At 46.5% G+C, this 19,977-nt stretch overlaps 1 protein-coding gene across 2 annotated transcripts in view; it reads left to right on the top strand.

The window, feature by feature from the left end:
- Window positions 1-19,977, top strand: part of LOC134351039 (G protein-coupled receptor kinase 5-like) — a 227,338-nt gene that overhangs the window by 200,052 nt on the left and 7,309 nt on the right. For both annotated transcript variants that reach the window (XM_063057030.1, XM_063057032.1), the window contains 4 exons: window positions 551-759; window positions 10,825-10,962; window positions 11,933-12,070; window positions 14,144-14,275. In XM_063057030.1, the coding sequence (XP_062913100.1) occupies window positions 551-759; window positions 10,825-10,962; window positions 11,933-12,070; window positions 14,144-14,275 (617 nt within the window). The remainder of the gene's footprint in view (window positions 1-550; window positions 760-10,824; window positions 10,963-11,932; window positions 12,071-14,143; window positions 14,276-19,977) is intronic.

Raw genomic sequence — 19,977 nt, 5'->3', positions numbered from 1 at the left:
AGGAGGAAACCCATGCAGTCAGAGGAAGAACGTACAGATTCCTAACAGACAGCTGCAGGAATTGAGCTCTGGTTCCTGGCTCTGTAAGGCGGTGTGCTAACTGCTCCACCACCGTGCCGCCCCACAGTACATTTCCCACTGAGGCTGGGTGGGACTACAACCAGAGGTCATAGGTTAAAGGTGAAAAGTTTAAGGGGTCACGAAGGGAAACTTCTTCAGTCAGAGGGTCATGAGAGTGTGGAACAAGCTGCCAGGGCAAGTGGTTCATGTGGGCTCGATTTCAACGTTTAAGAGAAGTTCGGACAGGTACATGGATGGTAAGAGAATGGAGGGCTAGGGTCCGCATGCAGGTCAATTGGAATAGGCAGTTTAAATAGTCTGGCACAGATTAGATGGGCTGAAGGACCTGTTTCTATGCTGATCTTTTCAATAACTTTATGACTCTGGGTACAGTACAGGTGTAGATTAAAGTGTGTCAAGTGGAGAATATCGCAAGTAGAATGAGTACAATTACAGAAAGTGTTTGAAGCTTTCGTCCTCCCATCTCCAGCTCCCGAGGTGATCAACAACGAGCAGTACACAGTGGGCCCCGACTGGTGGGGTCTGGGATGTCTCATCTATGAGATGACAGCCGGACATTCGCCGTTCCGTGCCCGGAAGGAGAGAGTGAAACGGGAAGAGGTGGAGAAGAGGGTACAACAACAGGAGGAGGAATACTCGGACAAATTCACGGAGGACGCTAAGCGCATTTGTAGGATGGTAAGCTGCAGAGTCTTCCCAGGCTAACTGCAAATGAAACGTTAGCATTCTCACATTGCTGGTTACAAAAAAATAATGATTGAAATAGATTTTTATTTTTGTGTGGTTTACTTGGAACCCATCTTTGTGGGTGATGCACCTGCCATCAGCTTTCTCAAACCAACATTAGAGATTAAAATTAGGCAGCGATGCAAAAATAAAATACTGCAGACGCTGTAAATGCAAAATAAAATCAAGGGACTAATAGGTAGAGTTGATGAAAGGTTATCATTGTGAATCTTTCTCTGTTTCTCTCCACACAGATGCTGACTGACTTGTAGAGCATTTCCAACATTTTCTGTTTTTTTCTTTAAATCAGGCTGGTTTCCTTCTCCCTGTTCTTAATATGGTGCTTTTGTGCTCTGTAAAAACCACAACTGTCAGGCCATGGTTGGGCTCAGATCTGAAGCTTTCTGCATGACTGCACGGAGCACCCTGAAACAGAGGATGTGACTTTGAGATTGTACTCAGAGCAGAGGTCAGGTTTACCACTGGTATTTGTGGTTCATACTTGTGGTAATGAACCGGGTCAGGTCACAGACCTCTCAGTGGGTGAACATCTGGGGGACAGTGACCACCGCTCCCTGGCCTTTAGCATTATCATGGAAAAGGATAGAATCAGAGAGGACAGGAAAATTTTTATTTGGGGAAAGGCAAATTATGAGGCTATAAGGCTAGAACTTGCGGGTGTGAATTGGGATGATGTTTTTGCAGGGAAATGTACTATGGACATGTGGTCGATGTTTAGAGATCTCTTGCGGGATGTTAGGGATAAATTTGTCCCGGTGAGGAAGATAAAGAATGGTAGGGTGAAAGAACCATGGGTGACAAGTGAGGTGGAAAATCTAGTCAGGTGTAAGAAGGCAGCATACATGAGGTTTAGGAAGCAAGGATCAGATGGGTCTTTTGAGGAATATAGGGAAGCAAGAAAGGAGCTTAAGAAGGGGCTGAGAAGAGCAAGGGGGCATGAGAAGGCCTTGGCGAGTAGGGTAAAGGAAAACCCCAAGGCATTCTTCAATTATGTGAAGAAAAAAAGGATGACAAGAATGAAGGTAGGACCGATTAGAGATAAAGGTGGGAAGATGTGCCTAGAGGCTGTGGAAGTGAGCAAGGTCCTCAATGAATACCTCTGTTCGGTATTCACCAATGAGAGGGAACTTGATGATGGTGAGGACAATATCAGTGAGGTTGATGTTCTGGAGCATGTTGATATTAAGGGAGAGGAGGTGTTGGAGTTGTTAAAATACATTAGGACAGATAAGTCCCCGGGGCCTGACAGAATATTCCCCAGGCTGCTCCACGAGGCGAGAGAAGAGATTGCTGAGCCTCTGGCTAGGATCTTTATGTCCTCGTTGTCCACGGGAATGGTACCGGAAGATTGGAGGGAGGCGAATATTGTCCCCTTGTTCAAAAAAGGTAGTAGGGATAGTCCGGGTAATTATAGACCAGTGAGCCTTACGCCTGTGGTGGGAAAGCTGTTGGAAAAGATTCTTAGAGATAGGATCTCTGGGCATTTAGAGAATCATGGTCTGATCAGGAACAGTCAGCATGGCTTTGTGAAGGGCAGATCGTGTCTAACAAGTCTGATAGAGTTCTTTGATGAGGTGACCAGGCATATAGATGAGGGTAGTGCAGTGGATGTGATCTATATGGATTTTAGTAAGGCATTTGACAAGGTTGCACACGGTAGGCTTATTCAGAAAGTTAGAAAGCATGGGATCCAGGGAAGTTTGGCCAGGTGGATTCAGAATTGGCTTGCCTGCAGAAGGCAGAGGGTGGTGGTGGAGGGAGTACATTCAGATTGGAGGATTGTGACTAGTGGTGTCCCACAAGGATCTGTTCTGGGACCTCTACTTTTCGTGATTTTTATTAACGACCTGGATGTGGGGGTAGAAGAGTGGGTTGGCAAGTTTGCAGATGACACAAAGGTTGGTGGTGTTGTAGGTAGTGTAGAGGATTGTCAAAGATTGCAGAGAGACATTGATAGGATGCAGAAGTGGGCTGAGAAGTGGCAGATGGAGTTCAACTCGGAGAAGTGTGAGGTGGTACACTTTGGAAGGACAAACTCCAAGGCAGAGTACAAAGTAAATGGCAGGATACTTGGTAGTGTGGAGGAGCAGAGGGATCTCGGGGTACATGTCCACAGATCCCTGAAAGTTGCCTCACAGGTGGATAGGGTAGTTAAGAAAGCTTATGGGGTGTTAGCTTTCATAAGTCGAGGGATAGAGTTTAAGAGTCGTGAGGTAATGATACAGCTCTATAAAACCCTGGTTAGGCCACACTTGGAGTACCGTGTCCAGTTCTGGTCACCTCACTATAGGAAGGATGTGGAAGCATTGGAAAGGGTACAGAGGAGATTTACCAGGATGCTGCCTGGTTTAGAAAGTATGCATTATGATCAGACATTAAGGGAGCTAGTGCTTTACTCTTTGGAGAGAAGGAAGATGAGAGGAGACATGATAGAGGTGTACAAGATAATAAGAGGAATAGATAGAGTAGATAGCCAGCGCCTCTTCCCCAGGGCACCACTGCTCAATACAAGAGGACATGGCTTTAAGGTAAGGGGTGGGAAGTTCAAGAGGGGTATTAGAGGAAGGGTTTTTACTCAGAGAGTGGTTGGTGCGTGGAATGCACTGCCTGAGTCAGTGGTGGAGGCAGATACACTAGTGAAGTTTAAGAGACTACTAGACAGGTATATGGAGGAATTGAAGGTGGGGGGTTATATGGGAGGCAGGGTTTGAGGGTCGGCACAACATTGTGGGCCGAAGGGCCTGTACTGTGCTGTACTATTCTATGTTCTATGTTCTGCGTAAAGGGTCACAGAATTCTAAAGCACAGAAAGAGGGCCTCCAGCCCATGATGTCCGTGCTGATCAAGGGCTATATTCAAGCTAATCCCATTTCCCAGCACTTGGCCCATATTCCCTTAAATTCTTGTCATCCATGTACCTGTCCACATGCTACTTAAATGTACCTAAAGCACCTGCCTCAACAAGTTTTTTTGGCAACTGGTTCTTTATATCTACAACCCATTATTTAAAAAAAAAATGTTGCCCCTCTGGTTCTTATTAATCCTTTTACCTCAAACCTCAGAACTATGTTCTCTTGTTTTTGATTCTGCAGCTCTGGATAAAAAGGCCACACCCTATCTGTGTCCCTCAAGATTTTATATACCACTTTGAGATTACCCCTCAGTCTTCTACGCTCCCACCTGGCCTGCCTAACCTCTCCATACAAGTCTGCCCCTCAGTGTGTAACGATTTTGTTTTACCAGTCAAGGTTGTTATCCCTGAGCTGAACCTCCGAACCTGGAGGACCGGTGGACCACTCTTAGTCTGGTCTCTACCCTTTGACCTGTTTGGCATAGGTGACCCTACCAAGAGCCAACGCATAAAGCCCTGGCTCCAGCCAGCGTAGCTCTCCGGGTCATTGAGGCACGCAAAGCTCCAAACCCATCAACATGGTTGTGGTCCTACTGGAGGATATCAGTGTGAGATCATACGCAATTAAAAGTCAGTTTGCAGTTTCAATGCTTTTTGAATTTTTTAATCAAAATAAACTATTCACAATTTTTAAAAATAATTACTAGAATAAACCATTCCATGCCTTTCTATTCTTTACTGACGTAGTCAATGCTTTCCATACTGTTCCAGCACTGTTGCCTCTCGTGTGGCACTTTGGGGTTTTATATTAAATACTACATTAATTGAGGTGCTTCCTCCCCCCACCCAGCACCTCCCTGTCCAGGAGAAGAACTCTGCACCGTGGTCCTTCCCCACCAAGCTCTTAAAACCTTTTGTAGCAGACTGGTGGGCACTTCAGCCTCTCCTCCATTCTGACCAAGATCTTCATTTAGGTTCATCTACTGGCCTGTATGTGGCCTCCATCTCTCTAGATCAGGAGTTTCCAACCTTTTTTAATACCGTGGACCGCTATCATTATCCAAGGGGTCTGTGGACCCGAGGTTCAGAACCCCTGCTCAGACCTTTCCTATCCATGTATCTGTCCAACTACCTTCTAAGTTGACAATGATTGTAGATACCCTGACTATACATTCTTCATTGCCCATCCTCCTTGCAATCTGGTCATTTGCATTTCAAAATGATGCATGCCATTAATTTATCTAAGTCCAAAAGAGGGATACCAGTGAATTATAAAATAGTTGGCCTAACTTTGGTTGTCAGATAAACATTTAGAGCAGAGCTAAACGCCTTGAAGTTCTCTGGGCATCAAGGAAGAGTCAGCAAGGGTTTCTAAAGTATGGTTTGTGTCTGACAGCACCGATAAGGTATTCAAAGACGTGAAAGTGGTCATGGGGAAGGGGAATGTTTGTGGATCTTACTTGTATGGACTTCCAAAAAAAAAGTTATGTTTTCCTTCGCTAGTGATTGTCAATTAAAGTTATACTAGCTCATGGGATTGGTGGTAAATTATTGACCTGAACTTGGTGCAGCGGAACACAGAAGAGTTGCCATGTCAGAACAACACAAACAAAATGCTGGAAGAACTCAGCAGGTCAGGCAGCATCTTTGGATGGGAATAAGCAGTTGACGTTTTGAGCCAAGACCCTTCATCAGGACTGAAAACGAAAGAGGCAGGAGCCAGGATAAGAAGTTGCGGGGAAACAGATTTGCAGATTCAGTAAGTGGGATAGAAGAGACTGATTACGAGCAATGTTCCCTCTAATTTGTAATGACCTGTGAGCACAAAAATCTTGAGCCGTGGATTTTTTTTGCCCAGTGACAACAACATGTGCGCACTGAATAATTTATTCAATAAAAACAGTTTAAATAAGCCAGTTCTAAAATCTGCAGACAAATCATTGCAAACTCCACATTATCAACACTGCCCATTATCAGAAACCAGAAAAGGAAATGTGATTGTGTACGATGCCAACAAGGTAGAGGGCGACAGCATTTTGTGCGCTAGTGGCAAAAAGATCTGTGCGTGCCCACGTGCACACCTCAGAGGGAACATTGATTATGAGTAAACATGCTAACTATTTACAAGGCAAACATTGAAACAATCAACCAAACATCTAAGTTAAACAAGCACTTATCCAAGCCCCCAAAGTTACAGGACTATGGCACCCTTCAAACTAAACTCGCTTACAGAAAATTATTTAAAATGAACGCCCAAAGTGGCAGGACAAGACAGGCACTAAACATACACATAGTGACAAATATTAACTAAAGTGTGCACACAGGCCTTTACTACAGCGCAACCCTGCTGTCTTCCGTTTCCATGGCACCTATCACCTACCTGGTCCATGGCAACGTGAGACGAAAAGGGACTGCATGGTTACCGTGTACTAGATTTAAACGCTACTGGCACTGTTGATGTCATCAGCTAAACGGAAGCTAGTGGGAGTGGCTGCAATGCTCCTTACATGGTCCTGCCCCCATCACCCACGGGAGAGTGGCTTTCCATCAGCAGGTAAATTAAGACATTTGCTGCGACAGAGGGGAAGAGGTATAAGCTTGCAGGTGATAGGTGAGGCAGAAGAGGGATTGGTGGGGAAGGAAGGATAAAGTAAGAAGCTGGGAGGTGATAGGTGGAAAGAGGTACAGGGCCGAAGAAGAAGGAATCTGACAGGGGAGGACAGTGGACCATGGGAAGACAGGATAAGTGGATGGAGTTGATGGACAAGTGAGGACAAGAGGAAGTGTGAGAGGGTAACTAGAATGAGAAATGGGAAAAAGAGAGAGAAGGATATGGCAGGCGGGGGGTGGAATTACTGGAAGTTAGAAAATTAGATCACATGCACGAGGAAATCTGCTGAAAATTGAAGCAACACACAAAAAGTGCTGGAGGAACTCAGCAGGCCAGGCAGCATCTATGGACGTTTTGGGCTTAGAGTCTTCATCAGGGCTCTTTTCCACCGATGCTGCCTGGCCTGCTGAGGGGCTCCAGCATTTTGCACGTTAACTTAGATCAGGTCATCAGGTTAGAGGCTAGCCAGGCGGAATATGAGGCGATGCTCCTCCAATCTGAGTAGAGGCGGCCGTGGACAGTCAGGTCAGAGTGGTCATGGGAAGTGGTAATGAAATGGACGGCCAACAGGAAATCCACCTCCCTGGTGGTGGACAGAGAAAAGGTGTTATAATCGCACAAATGTGGCAGCCTGCTTACTGTAAGCGCCCAATCCATTAACACTGAGGTCTGCGTTGAAAGAATCATGAGCACTGGCTGGGAGATATGTTTGTAATTGCCCCCCTGAGGAGCGAAGAGCCTCTTTAACTGCTCATCAGTAAGGCAGCACTGCTGGTGATGCTGCACCCCTTCAGCGTTACGCTGGAGTCCCAGCCGAAGTTTTAGTGCTCAGGTTGAGTGAACGTAAAACACTACAACACAGTACAGACCTTTTGACCCACGATGACGTTCTGACCTTTTAACCTACTCTATCAATCTGGATAGCCCTCTGTATTTCTATCATCCATAAGAGTCCCTTAAATGTCCCTAATGTATCGGCCTCCACCACTACACCTGGCAGCACATTGCACCTTACCACCACTCTCTGTGTAATTAAAAAAAAAAGTAACTCTGACACCCCCCCCCCAAATCATTCTCCAATCACCTTAAAATTATGCCTTCTCATATTCGCCATTTCTACACTGCAAAACAGTCTCTGGCTCTCCACTCTATCATCTTGTACACCTCTACCAAGTCACCTTTCACCTTCTTTCAATCCAAAGGGGAAAGCCCTAGTTTACTTGATCTTTTCTCATGAGGCAGACTCTCTAATCTGGGCTGCACCCTGCTAAATCTCTGTAATCTTTCTGAAGCTCCCATGTCCTTTCTGTAATGAGGTGACCAGAGCTCCAAGTGTGGTCTAACCAGAGTTTTATTGGACCTCAGCGTTACCTCAGGGCTCTGAATCTCAATCCCCCAGCCAGTGCGGACCAACACACCATGAGCCGCCTTATCCACCCGATCATCTTCCTCTGCATTTCTGGGACCTCTATGGGTGTGGGGCTCAAGGTTGCTCTGTTCCCCAATACTGCTAAGAATCCTGTATTCTGACTTCCAGAGTGTGTCATGGTGAACATGGATTCGAGTGACACAGAAGTGTCTTGTCCACCAATTCACAACTGATCATAATACAGAGGTTTAATAGAGACATAAATATTGTGTTGAAGAGGAAACGCAGACTCGAAGATTTATGTTAAGGTTACAGCAACAAATTAACCTTTATTTATGTCAATGAAAGAGCAGGAAATGGTCTTTGATTAGCTCAAACTGATTATCGTTCAGGCAAATATTTGCAAATCTCCACCAGAAAGCAGGCAACAGCTAAAGGGGTCCAGCTGTTTGTATCAGACTAAACACAGCCTTGCATCTTGCAAAGCCTGTGCTGTGAACGCTAGGATTAAAGTGTCAAGTGAGAGCCACAAAATGCCACAAATTGAAATGTTTGGTTATTCTTCTTGAGAAAACTACAGACACATTCCTTGACTAACGTCAGAAGTTGAATCCATTCTGAGAAATCAAGTCTGTAAAAGGATGGAGAGGACAATTTAAGTGAAAAATGATAATAAACCGACAGATGCGGGAAATCTGAACTGAAACAGAAGATGCTTGGAGAAACTCAGCAGGTCAGACAGGATCTGTGAAGGGAGAAAAACTAGCGGAACACAGAAGAGTACAGCACAGGAACAGGCCCTTCGGCCCATAATGTTGTGCTGAACTAATTAAACTAGTAACTAAATGTCTCACTAAACGAATAACTTCTGCCTACACAATGTCCGTGTCTCTCCATTTATGTGGCTATCGAGAAACCCCTTAAAGTTCCAAGTTTAAAGTAAATTTTATTATCAAAGTACATGCCGTATATGCCACCATATGCAACACCAAAATTCATTTCGTGGGCATGTTCAATAAATCTGTAATAATAGCCATAACAAACTCAATGAAAGACCGTCCAACTGGGGTATTCAACCAGAGTGAAGGAGACAACAAACTGGGCAAATACAAAAAGAAGAAATGATAATAAATAAATATTGAGAACATGAGATGAAGAGTCCTTGAAAGTGAGTCCATAGGCTATGGGAACAGTTCAGTGATGGGGCAAGTGAAGCTATCCACTCTGGTTCAAGAGCCTGATGGTTGAGGGGTAGTAACTGTTCCTGAATCTGATGGTGAGGGTCCTGAGGGTCTTGTACCTTTGACCTGATGGCAGCAGCGAGAGAAGAGAGCATGTCCTGGGTGGTGGACATCCGTGAAGATGGATGCTGCTTTCTTGCGACAGCGTTTATGGAGAATTGCTCAATGGTCGGGAAGACTTGACCCGTGATGGACTGGTCCAGGCCCACTCTTAAATCCCCTATCATATTTGTGTCCACAATCAAAATTCCCAAGTCTCTGTGTAAAGAAAAACTTGTCCAGTACATCTCCCTTGAATGTACCTCTTCTAGCATGCCCTCTGGTTTTAGACATTGTGACCCTGGGGGAGAAAGATCCAGCTGTCCACTGTCATAATCTTATAAAATTCGATTGTGTTTCCCTTCAGCTTCCACCGCTCCGGGGAAATCTGCACAAGTTTGTCCCACCTCTTGTTACAGCACTCCCTCCAATCCAGGTGCCATCTTGGTAAATCTCTTCTGAACCCTCTCCAAAGCTTCCGCATCCCTCCTATCGTTTTTTATTCTTTCTTACTTCTCTTCTTATGTTTCTGTATCTGAGCACTTGTAATGTTACTGTGACGCTGAAATTTCCTTTGGGATCAATAAAGTATCTACCGATTAATGTCCAATACTCCAAATGCAGCCTAATCAGGGTTTTATAAAGCTGCATTATAACTTGCTGGCCCTTGAACTCGGTTCCTCAACTAGTGAAGCTTTATCCTCTAAATCTAATAAACATCTATCACCCAATACCAATGGGTGAAGCCACTTTCAGAAAGCTATGGACCTTTAATCAGGGTTCCCCTGTACATCATCATCTCAGTCCTGACGAAGGGTCTCAGCCCGAAATCTCAACTCCACAGATACTGGCTGACCTGTTGAGCATTTTGTGCATATTGCTGAACATTTCCAGCACCCGCAGAGTCTCCTGTGTTACTAACGGTGTACTGTCCGTCTCCCAAAGTTTCAGGGTGTGGATCTTTCAGAGATCCAAGAGAGAAATGTGTAAATCTATTGTAGGTAATTTTCTTTTTCGCTTGGTTTGTTCCAGGATTGAATACTTGTGCATTTTGTTCCTTTTATTTGTACATCTGCCTTGTTGGGAGTGTCCCAATATGCTAAGTTATAGAGTATTATTTATTTATATATTTGAAGACACAGCGCGGAGTAAGTCCTTCTGACCCTACGAGCTGTGCTGCCCAGCAACCCCTAATTTAACACTAGCCTAATCAGGGGACAATTATCCTACAATTCTACACTACGTGGTCACAGGGAGAACACACAAAGTCCTTACAGGCAGCAACGGGAATTGAACCCACATCTCTGGTACTGTAAAGCATCGTGCTAACCACTAGGCTACTGTGCCACCCCAGACTTTTCAATGTAAGCACCACATCACACAGACAAAAAGACCTTTATCTGCTCTTTAGTGGCTTTATTATTCCACCTATCTGAAAATGCCCTTTGAGTGAGATGTTCGCCTTATTTGTACATTGTAACATACTGTGAAATGTGTTCTTTGCATCAGTGACCAATACAGGCCACAGATGTGAAAGAGTTGCTGTGCTCCCGACACCAACATAGTCTGCTCACAATTTACTAAACCTAGCCCACATATCTTTGGAGTTTAGGAGGAAACCCACATGGTCACGGGGAGAACATTGCAAACTCCTTACAGGCAGAGGTGGGATTTGAACCCCAATCACTGTTCACTGGCACTGTAAAGTGATTGTGCTAACCACTACATTACCTGACATGAATGTCTGAAGGACATGCTTTCAGTCTAGGTAGGAGGATGGGCCTCAAACACTGAGCATCTTAGGAGACTCCGAGCTTTCTTTCCTGACCAAGGGAATCCCATCCGAAAGTCATGTCAATGTTGATCGCGTCCTTCCTCTTCACAGTTGCTAACCAAAGATCCGAAGCAACGACTCGGTTGCAAAGCTGAGGGAGCCAGCGAGGTGAAAGAGCACTCATTCTTCAAAAGCATAAACTTCAAACGGCTAGAGGCTGGCATGTTGGAGCCTTCCTTTGTACCAGATGTAAGTGTGCGGGCGAGAGGGGGAGGCAGAAAGGGGTTTGGTACCACATCCTCTTCCATTAGAACCGCGTGGCCACCGCTGGTAAACAGCTGCAGAGCATCTGGTGACTTCCTGAGGAAGTGGAAGGTGTTCAATAAATGCAGAATTGCAGGAATGTTCATTGATGTACGTGTTATTTTCCAAACAAAGGGAAGCATGTAGGAATAAAGGGACAGGGTTTGTGTGGGAACTGGCAGATTTCTGGAGAGAAATGCATTGGAGTCCCTGATGGCTCAGTAATAAGGTCATTGCTTTATGTGTGATATACACATCACCAGAGCTTACAGACAGAGAGAAATGTTTTGATCCAGGTAAATGAAACAAAATTTGGTAATATGATAAGCAATTAGTATCAGACTTCATCTGCTAGAATGGGCAGACACAGGGCAAATGCAGTTTGATGCATTGGGTCTGAAGCAATTACAAAACCCAGCACTAATGGCAGTCTAACCATTCAGCCTATCAACTCTGCTCTGCCATTCCATCATGACTGATTTATTGTCCCTCTCGACCCCATTCTTTTGCCTTCTCCCCATAATATTTGACACCCTTACGAATCAAGAACCCATCACCTCTGTTTTAAATATACCCAATGACTTGCCTCCACAGCTGCATGTGGCAATGAATTCCACAGATTCACCACTCTATAGGTAAAGAAATTCCTTCTCATCTCTGTTCTAAAAGGATGTCACTCTATTCTGAGGCTGTGCCCTTCGGTCTCAGACTCCCCCACTATAAGAAACATCTTGTCCCTTGCTGTATTTATCAGCTGGAAGCCTGGATTAAATTGATGGGTTCTGTGGATGGGAATGTATTATGATGATGTGATGCAGTTTGATTGTTGCCTCCATTCGTTCACGAGTGCGGCTGTCCCTCCACCGCCAGAGTTGTTCCTTTAACGGTGTGTCGCCCCTTTGTCTCTCACTGGCAGCCCCGCGCTGTTTACTGCAAGGACGTGCTGGACATTGAACAGTTTTCCACGGTGAAGGGGGTTTACCTAGACCAAACCGACAACGACTTCTACGTGAAATTCGCCACAGGCAGCGTTCCGATCCCTTGGCAAAACGAGGTCAGGTGCAAACCATCTCGTGCATTGTGTCGCAATTCTGCTGTGATGTGGGGAAGTAAAGGGGCCTCAAAGGTGTCAGGAGGGGGGGCATCCAGATGAAAGTAATCCCAGTTCTTAAAAAGATCAAAGATTAATTTTATTTGCCACACGCGCATCGAAACATACAGTGAAGTGTACCATTTGTGTCGAAGACCAACAAAGTCCAGGGATGTCTTGGGGACAGCCCAGGAGTGTCGCTATGCTTCTACCAGCGACATAGCATGCCCACAACTTACTGCCCTTACGCCATTGTAGGAGGAGCCCAGAGCAGCCAAAGGAAACCCACATGGTCACAGGGAGAACGTACAGACTCCTTATAGGCAGCGTCAGGAATTGAACCCCAATCATTGGCACTGCACTAACCCCAACACTTTCAAGCCATCTGTCTGCCCAACATGAAGGACAGTCTGCAGCAGCTAATTGACCTACGTCCTCGGGGCGGGGGAGGGAACTGGGGCACCTGACAGAAACTCACTTGGTCATAGGGATGAAGGTGTACGCTCCACGCGCCCGACGCCTGAGCGCAGGATCGCACCCGGGTCACCAGAACTGTGAGGCAGCAGCTCCACCTGCTGCGCCGCTGTAATGAACGGCGGGCTCTGCGTCGTTTTCCCCCCAGCTCCCTCCTCATCCCGGCTCCACTGCTTTCCTGCCACCGCCTCCAGGTCACGCCCTGCTGCAAGAGGTCACATCCGCTCTGAGCGCTGGACAGAGAGAGAGCTGGTGGTGCAGAGTTCACAGGCACCTGACCATAATCATACGGTTAGCCTGTTGCGACCTGCAGACTGTCCAAGGTCCACCTCCTAAGCCTGAGGTCCTCTCCTCCAACTGCCCCTATCATCCACCACTCAACTGTCCTTGTAGAATGTGTTGCCATTCCTCCTTTATATAAGAGGATTCTTTTCGGTGAGATCTAGAAGGGGATACCAATGAATGTGAATGGTCTCAGACCGATGCTTTGACTGATTTACTCCCCTCCGTAGATGTTGCCCAACATTTTATGCATGATATTTGCGTGTAGTTTTTCATTGATTCAATTATATTTCTTTGTTCCACTGTGAATGCCTGCAAGAAAATGAATTTCAGGGTAGTATATGGTGGCAAAGTCAAATAACTTGGAACTTCAGAACGCAGGAAAATGAGAGCTGTGCAGAGTTCATTGGCACGGTAGGGGTAGTGTGGTAGTGTAGCAGTCAGCGCGCTGCTTTATGGCGCCAGCTGTAAGATCGCGGTTCATATTCCACCTGCTGACCGTAAGCAGCTTGTACGTTCGCCCTGTGACTGCGTGGGTTTCCTCCAGGTCCTCCGGGTCCTCCGATTTCCTCCAACTTTCCAAAGACGTATGGCTAGGGTTATTGAGTTACCAAATACACTACACCGGAGCCAACAGCGTGGCGACACGAGCCGGCAGTTCAGCGCAGTTCTCGCGAATTTGATTTGACACAGATAGCTAATAAATTTCACGACACGTGCCGGTGATAATAGACCGATTCTGAAATGAATCCAGTACTGTATATAGATGGTGCACCACGCTAATGTTTAATGAAATTTTAAAGTGGTCATTTCACAATTATTCAAGAGCAAGGATTATTGTGAATCTGTTGTCCACGCTAATCTGCTAAATCCTGTTGTGCGGGAGAGGGGTGTACAGCTATCGCCTCAAAATAAGTGAATGAGGTCATATGAGACTGCTTTGTTGCAGGGTTTTATCTCAGTAATATTAACTTATCAGTCACAAGATTACCGAGATAAAGATTGTGTGCTTAAAATAGTTAAATCAATTCTATTTCTCAGGGACTTGGCTGTAGAATGTTTTGGATCACTTTGTCTGCCAAGAGTTTGGGACTCAGATTTATGCCCTTGGGCACAGCTGGTCTGTGTTCAGGTCAGCGCTTGTTCAACGCTCTCTTCCAGGATGTGGCAGAGGTTTATTGGCCATTTCCTCTTACAAGGCCCAGAATTGGGGCAGAGGTTGAGACCAGGTGCAGCCAAATAATGTTTCTGATTTCACCCCGCCCCCCACGCTTTCTGCAGATGATCGAGACGGAATGCTTCAAGGAGTTGAATGTCTTTGGACCAAACAGGACCAGATCTCCAGACCTGGATTGGAACGTTCTTCCAGAGCCGCCAAAACGGGGTCTGCTCGATCGGATTTTCCGACGACATGTAAGAATCTGCTTGCTGTGCTTCAGAGTGAAGTAAATTGAGGCTCGTCTAAACCCTTTGAAATGTGCCAGTTAGGGTCTGTGTCTTTGTATTGGTGTTGGAACCCCTCCATCAACCTGATGGCATGAATATCAATGAGGCCTTACTCAGGTTGGAGGAGCAACACCATATGTTCCATCTTTGTAGCATGAACATTGATTTTTCTAACTTCCAATAATTTCTCCCTCCTTCTCACCCTTCCATTCTCCATTCTGGCTGTGCTCTTACCCCTTCCCTTCTCACTTGCCTATCTCCTCTCTCTGGTGTCCTCCTTCCTTTTCTGCCATGGTCCACTCTGCGCACCTGTAAGATTCCTCCTTCTGCCTATTGCCCTTCAACTTCTCCGTTCATCCTCTTCCCCCACCCACCCACCACCTTCCCCCTCAGCTGTCTTCACCTATCACCTGCCAACTTGTGCTCCTTTCTCACCCCCACTTCTTATTCCTGCATCTGCCCCCTTCTTTTCCGGTCCTGATGAAAGATCTCAGCCTGAAAAATCGACTGTTTATCCTCTGCATAGATGCTGACTGACCCAAGTTCCTCCAGTATTTTGTGTCTTTTACTGATGAATTGACCTGTACAAAATTTCTCACTGTACCTTGGTACGTGTGACAATAATAAACCAGCTTTACCAATACAGAGCAGATAGCTTCTCACACCTCCCCACGGGGTTGCACAGCTGGTAGAGTCACTGTCTGTTAGTGCGAGGGACCCCAGTTCAATCCTGACCTCAGGAGCTGTCCCTGCGGAGTTCGCACAGTCTCACAGTGACGACTTAGGTTTCATCACACATCTCAAAGACGTGTGGGTTATGGGTTTGTCATTGTCATACTTTATTGATCCCGGGGGAATTGGTTTTCGTTACAGTTGCACCATAAATAATAAATGGTCATAGAACCATAAATAGTTAAAAAGTAATATGTAAATTATGCCAGTAAATTATGAAATAAATCCAGGACCAGCCTATTGGCTCAGGGTGTCTGCCCCTCCAAGGGAGGAGTCGTAAAGTTTGATGGCCACAGGCAGGAATGACTTCCTATGACGCTCTGTGTTGCATCTCGGTGGAATGAGTCTCTGGCTGAATGTACTCCTGTGCCCAACCAGTACATTATGTAGTGGATGGGAGACATTGACCAAGATGGCATGCAACTTAGACAGCATCCTCTTTTCAGACACCACCGTCAGAGAGTCCAGTTCCATCCCCACAACATCACTGGCCTTACGAATGAGTTTGTTGATTCTGTTGGTGTCTGCTACCCTCAGCCTGCTGCCCCAGCACACAACAGCAAACATGATCGCACTGGCCACCACAGACTCATGGAACATCCTCAGCATCGTCCGGCAGATGTTAAAGGACCTCAGTCTCCTTAGGAAATAGGGACGGCTCTGACCCTTCTTGTAGACAGCCTCAGTGTTCTTTGACCAGTCCAGTTTATTGTCAATATTATTAAATGGTCCCATGTGCAGATGTGGGGTAGACTCAATGCGTTGATGGGAACGCGGGGAGAATGTTGAACCCCACTCACCGGCACTGTAAAGCCACTGTTAGGCTTTGTGTTAATGGACGTTTGATGGTCATGGTGGGCTGAAAGAAGCCATTTCTCTGCTGCATTTCTCTATGATGCTGTACAGGGAGAACCACGAGCACACACTCATCCTCCCGCCCGCCCCAATACACCCAGAGTCCCTCTGACTACTGACATTCCTGGCCTGAAGGCACCCAGGGGTGAACTGCGGCATTAATGCACCTCGACTCCAGAAAGGGATTCCACAACCTGTGGACTCATTTTCAAGGACTCTACACCTCGTGCTCTCAGTACTATTTATTTACCTATTATTGTTATTTTTGTATTGGCACTGTTTGTCTTCTTCTGCACAGTGGTCATCTGCCCATCTTTGTGTGTAATTTTTCATTGATTCTGTTGTGGTTCTGTGTACCTACTGTGAATGCCCACAAGAAAATGAATCTCAAATGATATATGCACTTTGAATTTTGCCTGTGGTGTAGTTTCCAGTTCTACATTGAACTCTGAAACTGTTTTGGTATTCACTGTAGAACAGGAAATACATCATAAGGCTTCAAAGTCCAAAGTGCATATGTATCACCATATCCATGTTTTTCAGTGAAATTAAACAGAACCAATTCTGAAGTGAAGATTGAATTACATCAGAGTGTAGAAGTTCCCCTTTCCAACAGGACATTATCATATTATCTCAGTGTTTTGACTTACATAATAGCCTGTGGTTTCCTTTCACTCATCCGTTCTGAGAACTCAATGTGTGAGGTGATGTTTGAGATTAAGAATTTCAGGGAGAAGGCAGGAAAATGGGGGTTGAAAAAAAATCAGCCATGATTGAACAGCAGAGCAGAGTCGATGGGCCAAATAACCTAATTCTTTGTCTTATTGTCTACGTAGAAGAGTACAGCACAGGAACAGGCCATTCGGCCCACAATGTTGTGCTGAACCAGCTAAAAAGCAAATCAAAAACACCCAAACACTAATCCCTCCTACCTACACCATGTCCATATCCCTCCATCTTCCTTACGCCCACGTGCCTATCTAAACGTCTCTTAAAAGCCTCCAATGTATTTGCCTTACCTCCATACAAGGGAGTGCATTCCAGGTATCCACCAGTCTCTGAGTAAAAAGACACCCCTCACATCCCCCTTGAGCCTATCCCCTCTCCCCTTCAATGCATGCCCTCTGGTATTAGACATTTCAATCCTGGGAAACAGATACTCTCTGTCCACTATATCTTTGCCTCTCATAATCTGAAACCTCCAGCAGATCTCCCCTCAGCCTCCGGGCACTCTCGAGAAAACAAGCCAAGTTTATCCAGCCTCTAAACTAGGCAGCATCCTGGTAGAGCTTTAACTCTCATTCACGCCCAGTTGCAAAGTGGTGAGTCTTTGAGGTGTTACTGTTGGTCGGACCGCACTTGAAGTATTGTGAGCAGTTTTGGGCCCCTTATCTAAAAAAAGATCGTGCTGGCATTGGAGAGGAGGTTCATGAGAATTATCCCAGGAATGAAAGGGTTAATGTATGAGGAGTGTTTGATGGCTCTGGGCATGCACTCACTGGAGTTTAGAAGAAGAAGGGCGAATCTTATTGAAAGCTATTGAACATTGAAGGACCTCGATAGAATCTGATGTGGAGAGAATATTTGCCATGGGAGGAGTCTAGGACCAGGGAGTACAGCTTCAGAATAGGAGAACATTCCCGTAGAACAGATGGGGAGGAATTTCTTTGGCTGGAAAGTGGTGTATCTGTGGAAATTATTGCCACAGATAACTGTGGAGGCTAAGTCATTGGGTATATTTAAAGCAGAGCTCGATAGGCTCTTGATTAGCAAGGGCATCAAAGGTTACAGGGAGAAGGGGGTGAAGAGAGCCATGATGGAATGGCAGAGCAGACTTGATGGGCTTAATGGCCTAATTCTGCTCCTGTGCCTTATGATCTTGTTGATTCTGTTGTGGAAGTTGAGTTCTACTGTTGTCACGCATACCAAGGCTCAGTGAAAAATGATGCATACCAATCATTTCATGAAACAGTTCACCAAGAAAACGGTAACAGAATGCAAAAGAGCAGTGCAGCAGTTAGAGACAAAAGAGCAGTGCAGGTGGACAATAAGGTACAATGAGGTCAAGAGTCCAGTTTATCTCATTGGAGATCCCATTCAGTTGACTTAACAGGGTAGATGCTGTCCTTGAGCCTGGCGGCATGTGCTTTTAGGCTTTTGTATCTTCTGCCTGATGGGAGACATGAGAATGTCCTGGATGGGTAGAGTTTTTGATACTGTTGCCTACTTTACTGAGGCAGAGAGAAGTGTAGACAGAATCCATGGAGCAGAGGCTGGTTTCCATGACGTGCTGAGTCACGCCCATCTTGGGGAAATTCTTCTTCGTCAGGTTCCCTCTAATCTCCCCGTGACCAAGTGGGTTTCCTCCCATAGTCCAAAGACGTACTGGTGAGTAGGTTAATTGGTCGTTATAAATTGTCCCATGGGTAGGCTAGGGTTAAATCCAGGGATTGCTGGGCAGCAAACTCGACGGGCTGGACCAGTCTATTCTGCACTCTGTCGCAATAATCCTTCCAACTTCACCCTCAACCTGTGCTCTCCTGTCTTAGGTACCAATCCTCTGGAAAAATTTTTGCTGATATCTACCTTCTCTAAGCCTTTCATAATTTTGCATGTTTTTATCAGGCCCTCCTTCAGCTCCTCTGCACCAAAGATAATAAACCCAGCCTATTCACTTTCTGCTCATAACTCCATCCCGGTGAATCGTCTCCATTTGGGGGCGGCAGGGTGGAGATACGTCTTTACCAAAGGAAGTGTATGGTACCCCTTCCCTCTGCAGGTCACCCTCGGGCAAGGTATAGTCCCTCCTTAGCCCCCCCTCATCCCGATCAGGGTCACGTGAAGCCATGGGAGCAGGTAGTGGATGGTCGTACGAGCAGCTGGTGCGTATCACAAGTCTTGGTTATGTGACCACTGATGCCAGGCAGACAATCTCTGAAGATTGTGGTAATGGCTGGGGTCACCCATCTTGTAAAGACACTGCTCGGAAGGTGGCAATGGCAAACCATTTCTGTAGAAAAATTTGCAAAGAACAATCATGACCTAGGTCATACGACACGGCACATAACGAACAAACGAACCATTGCAATCACCCCCTTCTCATAGTGTGGTGACCCAGAACAGTACACAATATCCAATCTGCAGTCTCACCGATGTTTCATAAGGACGCACCACCACTCTCTTGTTCATATATTATACACCCACCTAATGTTGATGCAGATTCCAGCACTGCTGTCTCTTATGTGTCCTGTGCTACTTTATCTGCAAGTGCTGCCACCTTTAGGAATCATTGAGCAACTACACCAAGTCCCTCTGGTCTTGGAATAGTTCCCGGGCCAGACCAATCACTGCTTACATTCTACCCTATTAGTACTGAGATTAAAATTTAAATTGATAAAAAGGTTTTAACTCGACATTACTTCATTCTCCCCCCTCTCCCAACTCACTCTCCCCTTACCCCCTCTCCCCCACTCTCTCCCCACCCTCTCCCTCACCCTCTCTCCCTCACTCTCTCTCCCCTTCCCCTCTCCCCTTCCCTCTCTCCCCTTCCCTCTCTCCCCCACTCTCTCTCCCCCACTCTCTCCTCTACTCTCTCCCCTCTTCCTCACCACCTCTCCCCCTCCCTCTCCCCCTCTCCCCCTCTCCTCTCCCTCACCCCTCTCCCCTTCCCCTCACTCCCCCACCTGCTCTCCCCTTTCCCCTCTCTCCCTCTCCCTCACCCCCTCTCCCCTTCTGCTCTCCCTCACCCCTCTCCCCTTCCCCCTCTCCCTCACCCCCTCTCCCCACCCACTCTCCCCTTCCCCCTCTCCCCTTCCCCCTCTCCCTCACCCCCTCTCCCCACCCACTCTCCCCTTCCCCCTCTCCCCTTCCCCCTCTCCTCTCCCCACGCGCTCGCTCGCTCCTCCCCCACCCCTCTCTCCCCCACTGTCACCTCTCCCTCACCCCCCTCTCCTCCCCCACCCCTCTCTCCCCACCTGCTCTCCCCCTCCCCCGCCCTCTCTCCTCCACCCCCTCTCCCCTCCCCCCTGCTCGCTCTCTCCCTGTGTGTGTGTCTCTCGTTCTCACCCTCTTCCTCTATTTAT

Source organism: Mobula hypostoma, chromosome 8 (assembly GCF_963921235.1).
Source record: "Mobula hypostoma chromosome 8, sMobHyp1.1, whole genome shotgun sequence".
In the NCBI taxonomy this organism is placed as follows: Eukaryota; Metazoa; Chordata; class Chondrichthyes; order Myliobatiformes; family Myliobatidae; genus Mobula; species Mobula hypostoma.
This window is presented reverse-complemented; position numbering and strand designations above follow the sequence as displayed.